The 10,313-nt window shown below is 37.8% G+C and overlaps 1 protein-coding gene and 1 long non-coding RNA gene across 6 annotated transcripts in view; one reads left to right on the top strand and one right to left on the bottom strand.

Moving 5' to 3' along the window:
- The window catches only part of LOC107718259 (uncharacterized), a 13,648-nt gene extending 4,723 nt beyond the window's left edge, over positions 1 to 8,925 (top strand). Inside the window, exons 2-3 of the long non-coding RNA XR_001637397.1 lie at positions 8,536 to 8,541; positions 8,916 to 8,925. This is a non-coding gene — a long non-coding RNA (uncharacterized LOC107718259). The remainder of the gene's footprint in view (positions 1 to 8,535; positions 8,542 to 8,915) is intronic.
- The window catches only part of LOC107718258 (cyclin-dependent kinase 11B-like), a 33,136-nt gene that overhangs the window by 15,253 nt on the left and 7,570 nt on the right, over positions 1 to 10,313 (bottom strand). For 4 of the 5 annotated variants that reach the window (XM_016525253.1, XM_016525256.1, XM_016525252.1 and 1 more), the window contains 4 exons: positions 7,759 to 7,907; positions 3,631 to 3,765; positions 1,925 to 2,020; positions 1,725 to 1,844 (listed from right to left, as the gene is read on the bottom strand). In XM_016525253.1, the coding sequence (XP_016380739.1) occupies positions 1,725 to 1,844; positions 1,925 to 2,020; positions 3,631 to 3,765; positions 7,759 to 7,907 (500 nt within the window). The remainder of the gene's footprint in view (positions 1 to 1,724; positions 1,845 to 1,924; positions 2,021 to 3,630; positions 3,766 to 7,758; positions 7,908 to 10,313) is intronic. The other variant, XM_016525255.1, reaches the window with a different exon arrangement.

Consider the following 10,313-nt stretch of genomic DNA (forward strand, 5'->3'; position numbering starts at 1 on the left):
GAGGGTCAAGTGTTTAAAAAAAAAAAAAAAAAAGTAAATTAGAATATTTATAATTTTTATTAGATAAAAATAGATTTAGAATAGAGTGCTAGAGTTAGAGGGCCAAATGAAGATGAAAGAGATGTGTTTTTAGCCGATTCTTGAAGATGGCTAAGGACTCAGCTGCTGGGATTGAGTTGGGCAGGTCATGCCACCAGGAGGGAACAGTTAACGTAAAAGTCTGTGAAAGTGATTTTGTGCCTCTTTGAGATGAACAATAAAGCAATGTTCACTTGCAGAACGCAAGCTTCTAGAGGCACATAAGTCAAATAGTCAATAGAGGTAAAGGGGTGCAGAGCCAGTGGTGATTTTGCAGGCAAACATTAATGCCTTGAATCCTGCCAAGAGAGCATTGCAATAGTCCAGCCTGGACAGAACAAGAGCTTGAACAAGGAGTTGTGAAGCATGTCCTGAAAGAAAGGGCCTGATCTTCCTAATGTTGTATAAAGCAAATCTGCAGGACCGGGCAGTTTTAGCAATGTGGTCTGAGAAAGTCAGCTGATCATCAATCATAACTCCAAGGTTTCTGGCTGTTTTGAAGGATTTATGGAGTGTTAAAAACAGTGGACAGGTATTTTATATTTTATTATAGAATTTTGGTGGGATTTTTGGCTGAAGCACCTGTAAATTTCTGACCCTGATTTGCACAGATAAACAATAAATATATACAACTGGATATAAAAAGAAGAAAATACAATTACTCAAATCAGCCACCTTCAGCTGAAACAACAGCAGAACACAATGGATATCAAATATCATTCCCAACAGTGCTGCAGAATTTTCCCTTCTGTCCAGTTCATACTAAGGCAGCTGGATGAGACTGGTTGTTGTGGTTGTTAACCAATTGCATTCTGTTTGCAATCTGTGGTGTTAAATATCATGTGCATCTCTGTTGTGAAGTCGTGCTGGCCCACCTTCAGCTGAAACAACAGCAGAACACAATGGAAATCAAATATCATTCCCAACAGTGCTGCAGAAGTTTCCCTTCTGTCCAGTTCATACTAAGGCAGCTGGATGAGACTGGTTGTTGTGGTTGTTAACCAATTGCATTCTGTTTGCAATCTGTGGTGTTAAATATCATGTGCATCTCTGTTGTGAAGTCGTGCTGGTGCTTGTGCGTTACTGAAGTTTGCGAGAGTAAAAGGAGAACTTAGTTGAACCACTGGCTCTGTGTCTTTTGGTTTATTGTCGTCTGCTACCGGCTAAACAGCAGCTCTACCTCATGTTTCAACCCGCTTGACAGACTACAACATATGATGCAGCGTCATAAACCACCCTGTGTTTGTTTGCTTAGTCCAGAGGAGAACCAGTATTGAGAACTGTTATTGAACTGAACAATCAACACGAACTGACTGGAGCTGAAATTTGACACTGTCTTGTTAGAGCTGCTTTACAGCAGAATTTGATTAGGTTTGCATAATTTATTCTGTTATTTTCCTGTTTATCTCTGTGAAGCTGCTTTGACACTATAAAGCACTAGAGAAATAATGGTGACTTGACTAGAACATAACACTGGTCATTCAATGATCTGAAGCCTTTTTATTTATCTAACCAGAAGACCAGCCAGATAAATGATGGCATGGTAAGACGCTCTGGGACTGTTTTTGGTTGTTTCGTTGCACAAAACCACAGAGACAAACAAACAGACTGACCTATAGCAGAAGAGTGTGTGTGTGTTTACTAACCTTCGCTGTGTTCTGACCCCCCAGAGTCTGATCCTGACTCGCCCTCTTCCTCTACCTCACTCTGACTGCTGGACTCTTCTTCATCATTCTCCTCACCTTCCTCATCCTCAGATCCAGAGCCTGACAAAACAAACACAGAGTCAACCTGCATCTCTCTCACATACATACACACACACAGAGAGAGAGAGAAAGAGATATACCCATCGATGAGTCTGGTGTGCTGGTCTTCCTCTCACTGTCACTGATGTCCTGTAGCTCAGACAGGGGGTTTTTATCATCCATCATAACCTCCCGCACTGCAAACACAAACGAAACAATGAGTCACGTCACCTTTTTTTGTACAGTGCTTTATACAATACAGTTTGTGTCAAAGCAGATTCACTGTGATAATCAGGAAACAACAGAAGCTCAAAACTCAACTATAAGGACATTAGGACACTGTAACATTTAAACATCTGTAAATATTTTTAGGAAATGTGCCTTTCAAATAAATGTGACATGCAGAATAGGGCTGGGCAAAATGGACTAAATGAAGTCGATTCGATAACGATTCTCAAAAGCCGTGAATCTTTTTTTCCGGTATTTATTTCAGCAAACATTTAACACAAGATCTGATTAACGTGAATCTTATTATTAGTCTTCTCCACTAGATGTCACCCTCTTATTTACCTTGCGCGATGTTACAACAGAAATCCTGTCATTCGTTCAGTGATTATCATGGCGGAGATACTGTTGACGAACTAAGAACAAAGCAATAGGCGTGATTTGCAATGCTCAGGTGAAATGCTATAGTAATACTACAAATCTGCGGAAGCATTAGACATCACGCATAAGACACTATGATTTCCGCAATGAATGAATGGCGGATGGCACAGACGCACAGAAACTGACAGAAATATATTGTGCAGTCTTGATACTCAATTTAACAACCATACTATTACTACTACTAATAATAAATATTAATAAAACGTTATTTTTAAAAGAAAAATCACATTTGTTTTCTTTTTAATTTTAACAGTACACCTCTGTTGTGGAGCACTTTGTTTGCCAAAAATGAAAAAAATGTATTTTCATTTGATTAGGAAAACTTTAATGTCTTATGCCTTCATTTGATTACCAGAAACATTAAGAAAAACATTTTATAGGGCCCTATTATGCTTTTTCACTTTTTAAATTTTAGTCAGTGTGTAGTGTGTATGTTTGGGCATTAAAAAGATCTAGAAAGTTACAAATCTCAAAGTCCACTCCAAAGGGAGATATTTCGTTTTTAAAAAATCCCTTTTCAAGAACTACAACGAACGGCTCGTTTGGACTACAGCGTTTGTTTTCCGGGCTTTGTGATATCAGCTAACCAATCACATCACATTTCGTTTTACGGAAGGCGGACCTTCATCAAACCCGGAACTAATCGAGCCGTTTGTGCGAGGATGGGGAGAAAGTTATTGTAATAATGTAAATGATGTGAAAAATAATGCATTTTTCGAACCACCAAGCATGAGAGCATGTTCTAGTACACCCCCAAAACAAATTCAAGACATTGTAAAAGAACATAATAGGACCCCTTTAAAAAAAATAACAGTTTTAAAATACAGGTGTGTGGTTTTTAACTTCTTTTTATTAATTCACCATTTGCACACTGATGTTTACTGTATTTTTTAGAAATATCAATAGCATTTGTATTAAAACCATATTCACTGAATGTAATCAAAAAAACGAGACTCAAATCGAATCGGGACATCTGAATCGATACCCAGCCCTAATGCAGAATTTATCTTCAGGATATGCAATGAAAGCTGATAATAGTCTATTGGCTGTGAGACTGCAGTTCAACACGGAAATCAAGCAGATGTATTAGACGTGAAGTGTAGTGCTGATGTATGTAGAAGAGGAAGACTGAGTGTGTAACCTCGGCGTTGTTCGCTGCTCTCTGCTTTGATCTCTCTCTGCTGGCGAGCAGGGCTGCGACTGCGACTGCGGTGACGCGAGCGCCCTTTATCTGCATACTCGTCTGCAGGAGCTCCTCTGTGATGAGACACAGGCCCTGGAACACAGTCAGCGGTGCATTAGTCCTGCGGAGCCTTAGGGCCCCAGGAATTAATTTTGTTTTTTGTATGGATTCCATTTTTAATGCTTTAATTAAATGTAAATAATTAAAAAAGATATCTTTGACACTTTGACAATTTAAAGGTAACATATCATGAAAATCGGACTTTTCCAGGTTTTAAGTGCTATAATCAGGTCCCTGGTGCATCTACCAACCAAGAAAATGTGAAAAAGATTAATTCAGTAACCAAAATAGGCATTTTCAAAATGTTATAATAAATGATCTGTGGGGTACTTTTAGCTGAAACTTCACAGATACATTCTGGGGGCACCAGAGACTTATATTAAATATTGTAAAAAAGGGCATAATAGGTCTCCTTTAATAAAATGTTAACTACAATAGGGCCTGTGAAATGTTTTATTTTTCATAAATACTGTTATCTGTTTTAATCTTTCACATATTTATGATTTAATATAAATTTATTCCAAAAACAGTGGTAATCAAATAAAGTAGGGATGCACGATATTATCGGACTGATATCAGAATCAGCCGATAATGGCTTAAAATGTAAATATCGGCATCGGCAAAAATTATGCCGATATGTCTTGCTGATAAGAGGATTAACTCACACGTGCTCAGGGTGTGCTAGCAATTAGATCAAGTCAGCAGTGTGGTCATTCTTGACGTGAAATCTTGCCTGAATAAATAATGCAGTATTAATGTCATAAAATCATGAGTGTGTTTTGATTTAAAGGTCAGAAGCTATAGCTTACACATGAATAAAAAATAAAAAAAATCACAAACATGACTTGTAAATTAAATAATTTTATATATGCAGATTTATTCATTAATGTGTAATAGGCATGGAACGATTACCGGTTTCACGATAAATCACGATAAAATGCCTGACGGTTAGTATTATCGTTTAAAATTTAATTATCATCAAAACCGTGTTTGATTATCGCCATTTTAAAAACTCGCGGTAAATCCTGTCCAGCCAGCATCAGTCTGACGCAGACGCAGCATGCAGTGTTGTTGTTGTTGTTTTTTGCACGAGACGAAATGGCGGAAGGCAGAGACAGCGCTCGGGAGATTTTTCAGCCATCTAAGAGGACCAAATCGGTGGTCTGGTCGTATTTTGGCTTTTACAAGAGTCCTGAAGGCAATTTAATCGAGGACGGTCACCCTGTCTGCTGATCTTGCAAGAAGAAAGTCGCTGCAAAAGGGGGAAACGCATCAAATTTGCTCAGTCATCTTCGTGACCACCACCCACTGTATAGCGAATGCAAGGTAACTTTTACATCAATACAGCCTTTTTCTGCAAGCGTCTGAGAAAACGAGCACATCTGATTTCGCTCCCCTAGTGACGTGGCAAAGGGATCTCATTATAATATTACCGCCCCTTAATCTGTAAGTTTACACCCACGCCACCGCAAGCAACAACGGTGTACCAGCTTTAATGCCATGGTGAAAGTTTGAGCAAAACATGATAACTGTTTGGCTGCACAAATGAGCACAGAACACTGTTTAGAGTCCCAGCCTCAGAGACAACAGAGCAGTGCATTTATTGATTTATTTACTGTATAATGCTGCTGCCACACAGATCTAAAATAAACATGCAATTTATTTCCCAGCTGTTTACCTTCACAGACATAACCTAACCGACTGTTTTTGTAACTCGTGTGTTTTTAACGTAAACTTGTGTGTGAATGAGAACTTAGTTTAGTACTCACATGCTGTGACAGCCGCTTTCTGTGCGTGTGCTTCGGATGTGTGCGCTCAGAAAACCGTAGATGTGGTTTAAAACGCATGATTTCAGCGCGATAAACATGATAATCAGAACCAAAACAGATGTCTTTAGCAGGTCCGAGCTGTAATGGCGCAGCTCTATTCTGGAAAAGGGGGCGGGGAGCAGCAGCTCATTTGCATTTAAAGAGACAGGCACGAAAAATTTTCAATACAATCAAAAACTGAGACGCAAGCTGCATTTGAATGAAACGAGAGAGCGCGTCTGCGCTTCCGCGGTGATACAAGAGACATGGGGCGAATTCCAAACAGAAGTGAGCATCCCTATGCCCTACTCCCTTCGAAGGGCAGAGCCCTTGAAGTGTGTTCTTTGAAGGGTGCAGGGTATTACTGTCTCGTATAAGCGTTTGAATCTCCCTTGGCGAAGGGAATGACTGACCAAATGTTACCTTGGCAACGCTGCGCGTGCGTGCAGCATTCTGTACTCCATCAGTTGTTGCAAATAAATATTTATTATTATTATTATTATTTTATTCAAATATTGTCTAATTGTCTTATTTACTATTAAACGTTTTCAAACTAAACTTGCTTACACTACCGTCTTAAATCATATTTCTATCACTGACGAAAAATGTTGTCTTACATTAAAATAGACTAATTTAATTAGCCTATTCTATTTATGTTTGTATGTGAACTCGAAATCAACCCCAACTTTGCTTTAAAAAGCATCACAAGATCTCCTAACCGAAGATCACATGATCACAAGTGGAAATCACATTGTATACATATATATGTGATTTATTATTATTATTATTATTATTTCTATTATTAGGGCTTCATGTTAATGTTAATTTAATGTTTATGCTAAAAAAAAAAGTGCATATAGCTGCTAATTGTATTTGTTGTTTGTTGATTTTCAAATATAAAACTTATTGAAATGTTTTCAGTGTGTGTATCAGTTCTTTTTGAAAATGTTCATCTAATTTTAACAAAACCGTGATAATATTGATAATCGTGATAACTTTGGTCACTATAATCGTGATATGAAATTTTCATACCGTTACATCCCTAATGTGTAATATGTTTTGTTTTTTTTAAACGAATTATGAGCTCTAAAAGATTTTCAGAATTTTTACAACTCTTTTGCCTTAGACCACCTACAAATGTTAAATCATAAAATAATATTTTAAGGTTGCCATTGCATCTTTCTGGAAAAAAAATGCAGCGATTGATATATATATATAGTTGATTTATAATTATTTTCAAAGCTTTCAATGTACTGTCATTATAAAATAACTTAATTGTTTAATTCTAACAAGTAAGTTTTTGTTAAAAATAATTTGTTTATAATTTCTGCACAGGAGAGATGTTGTTTCCAAACAAAAGGAAATATATCGGCATCAGCATCGGTTATCGGCAAAAATATCGGCAAAAATCCAATATCGTGCATCCCTAAAATAAAGGCATAAGACATTAACAATTTAATTAAATTAAAATGTAACGTCTAAATTAACTCATATAAATTAGGGCTGCACGATAAATCGCATGCGATATTTAACGCGCATCTTATCAGTAAAGCCGGTTCTGTAATCAGCGGTAAATCTCCATCACGTGCGGGCTTTCACATTGAGCAGCATTAACTACACAGAGCCGTTGTTCACTGATGAGCTGCGCAAAAAATCGCGCGAATATGAACGTGGTTTTGCGCAGCTCGTCAGTAACTTTTATAAAGAATATCTCTTTGGTTTTGAGACTTTAGTCTTTGCAACTTTACAGATCTTCTTTATGCATCAAGAGCTTGTAACACTCCAAAGAGAAAGGAAAAATTGAAATCGCATCATATGACCCCTTTAAAATGCAACAACGTCACTTACATCATTATCACTGCATATCACTGATGACGCTCCGATGCACACCTAACATTCAAATGCAAATGTTTATTTTAAATTCAACTAATATTCATTTTTTTATTCACAATCTCCTCATCGCAGGCACAGCACTCATTTCAGCATGTGTTCGTGTTCGTGTGTGCTGTCTGCGTCACTCATAGCACGTGCCTATATCGTGCACTATATCGAACATTTTTCCTGTCGTTATCGAAGAAGGTGTACCGTCGATAAATATCGATACCGTTTTATCGGCCAGGCCTAATATATATGTACTATATATGATTTCTGTCATAATTTCTTGAAGTTACACTGAACTTTTATCTTGGGGGGTACATATTCTGTGCTGTTGACGTACCGTCCCTGCGGGCGTCCCTCTCTTTGCGGCGCTCCTCTTCTCTCCTCTCTCTCTCCTTCAGCTCGCGCTGCTCTCTCTGCTCTTTCTGCTGCTGCTCACGGAGTTTGCGCTCTCTTTCCCGCTGGCGCTCCTGCTGCTCCAGACGATCCCTGTGGATTCACATGAACACACAGGAGTCAGGACCAGCCATGCTCCTGTCATCAGGCTAAAGACCAGAGACCTTCACATCAGCATGAGACCAGACGCTTCATACTACCGCTGACTGACAGATCAGCAAAACAAGCTTTCTGACTTTCAACATTCAACAGGCTGATGACAACAACGTCCTTCAACTGATGACAACCAAAATCTTGCATCATATGAAATGCATTTACCATAACACACACACACACACACACTCTCTCACTCACACACTCACACACTCTCTCACTCACACACGATCATTCAAACGTTTGTGAAAGAAGTCTCTTTTGATCATCAAGTCTGCATTTATTTGATCAAAAACAGTAAAAGTTGTGAAATAGTTACAATTTAAAACAGCTGTTTTCTATGTGAATATCTGTTAAAATGTAATTTATTTCTGTGATCAAATCTGAATTTTCAGCATCATTACTCCAGTCTTCAGTGTCACATGATCTTCAGAAATAATTCTAATATACTGATTTGCTGCTCAAGAAACATTTCTTATCATCAATGCTGAAAACAGTTGTGCTGCTGAATATTTTTGTGGAAACTGATACATTTTATTTTTCAGGATTCACAGATGAAATTCAAAAGAACAGCGTTTATTTGAAATAGAAATCTTTTGTCACATTATAAATGTCTGTACTGCCACTTTTGATCAATTTAATGCTTCCTTGCTGAATAAAAGTATTTATACATTTTATTTATTACATTTATTTTAATTTAAGTATTAATTTCTTTCTCCCCCTTATTTATCCCAAACTTTTTAATTAGTTCATCATCATAAGTTCCACAAAAATATTAAGCAGCAAAAACTAATTACTGATTTTGATAATAATGATTTTTTCACAGCATCACTGTTTTTAATTTATTTTTGATAATATAAAGGCAGTGTGTGTGTGAGAGAGAGTGTGTTTGTGTGTGCGCGTGTATGAGAGAGTGTGTGTGTGTGTGTGTGTGTGTGAGAGAGAGAGTGTGTGAGAGAGTGTGAGTGTGTGTGCGTATAGACCTGCCAACCTATGATTTTTTTTTTTGAGTACCATCAGTGTGACTGGGGGGGGAGTTAATTGAAGACAAAATGTGTTTTACTGAGAAAAAACAAGATTTGGTTTTTAAAAAGCCTTTTTCCAAAAGGTACATCTGGAAAAAGGGGGGTCGTCTTATAATCAGAGTCGTCTTATATTCGGGCCAATAAGGTATTATTTTTATAGATTGGCCATTATTTAGTGCTATGAACACGTGTAATGTCGGTTTCATTCATACTGGATACTAGAGGACACCCCTGCGCAGAAAGTCCACATATGCATCACCGAAGAAATAGCGCTCACGATGCTCCAGGAAATCCCTAATATGGACAAAAGCAGCTATCGCTGTAACTGAATGAAAGAAGACAGGAACGCTTTTAATGATGACATGCAAAGAGAACATTAAGACAATAAACACTCAACAGTGACAATGTTTATCTGTGTTCTTAAAACCACCTCGGTTTGCTACATTACTTGAAGCTCCTTGATGGCTAATGTCAAAATCGTAAATCGTAAGGTGCAAAATTCTAGACTTCATGTTAAATATTTTTCATAGGTTAGTACTCAGAGTCTGCACTCAGTTTGTGATATTCCTGTTATACAGTATTTTAGAGTAAACAGTAGGAATGCAACAATACAGTTAGCCCAAGGTTCAATAAAGTTCAGTTTTTTAACCACAGTTTTCAGTTTGGTTCTGATGGTTTGGCACACAACAGAGTTCTTTTTAGCGATTTTAAATGCTATTTAAAAAAAAAAAAGCGCTCACGATGCTCCAGGAAATCCCTAATATGGACAAAAGCAGCTATCGCTGTAACTGAATGAAAGAAGACAGGAACGCTTTTAATGATGACATGCAAAGAGAACATTAAGACAATAAACACTCAACAGTGACAATGTTTATCTGTGTTCTTAAAACCACCTCGGTTTGTTGCTGCCGTGTGTTTTGAGTTTGAGCTCCGTCAAGTTAACTCCTTGTCGTCTAATTTTTTATCTTAAAATCAATTTTATACACCACTTTCGTTTCTATAACGTGTGAATATATCCCCTATCGTATTCTACAACAAAAACAAACAGAGCGCCTTGTTATCACTAGTTTTATTTTGATTTCCCGAGTCCGCTATTAGCAAATAGCCCGCTAGCATCGCCAGCGTGGTTGCCGCTAATCTCGCTTACATTACTAATACTCTATTCACACACATTACCATTGTTTTACTCACTGTTACATGCTTTAATGGCGGATGTGTGTCTACCTTTGAGGGCAGGTGAGGACACGTTCGAGCTGCATTCGGTGCAGCTCGAGCTGGAAACATCCCAGGCTGACGCTCACAAGTCCGAGGTAAGTATACA

This window comes from Sinocyclocheilus rhinocerous, unplaced genomic scaffold, assembly GCF_001515625.1.
Source record: "Sinocyclocheilus rhinocerous isolate Xijiao unplaced genomic scaffold, SAMN03320098_v1.1 scaffold1474, whole genome shotgun sequence".
In the NCBI taxonomy this organism is placed as follows: Eukaryota; Metazoa; Chordata; class Actinopteri; order Cypriniformes; family Cyprinidae; genus Sinocyclocheilus; species Sinocyclocheilus rhinocerous.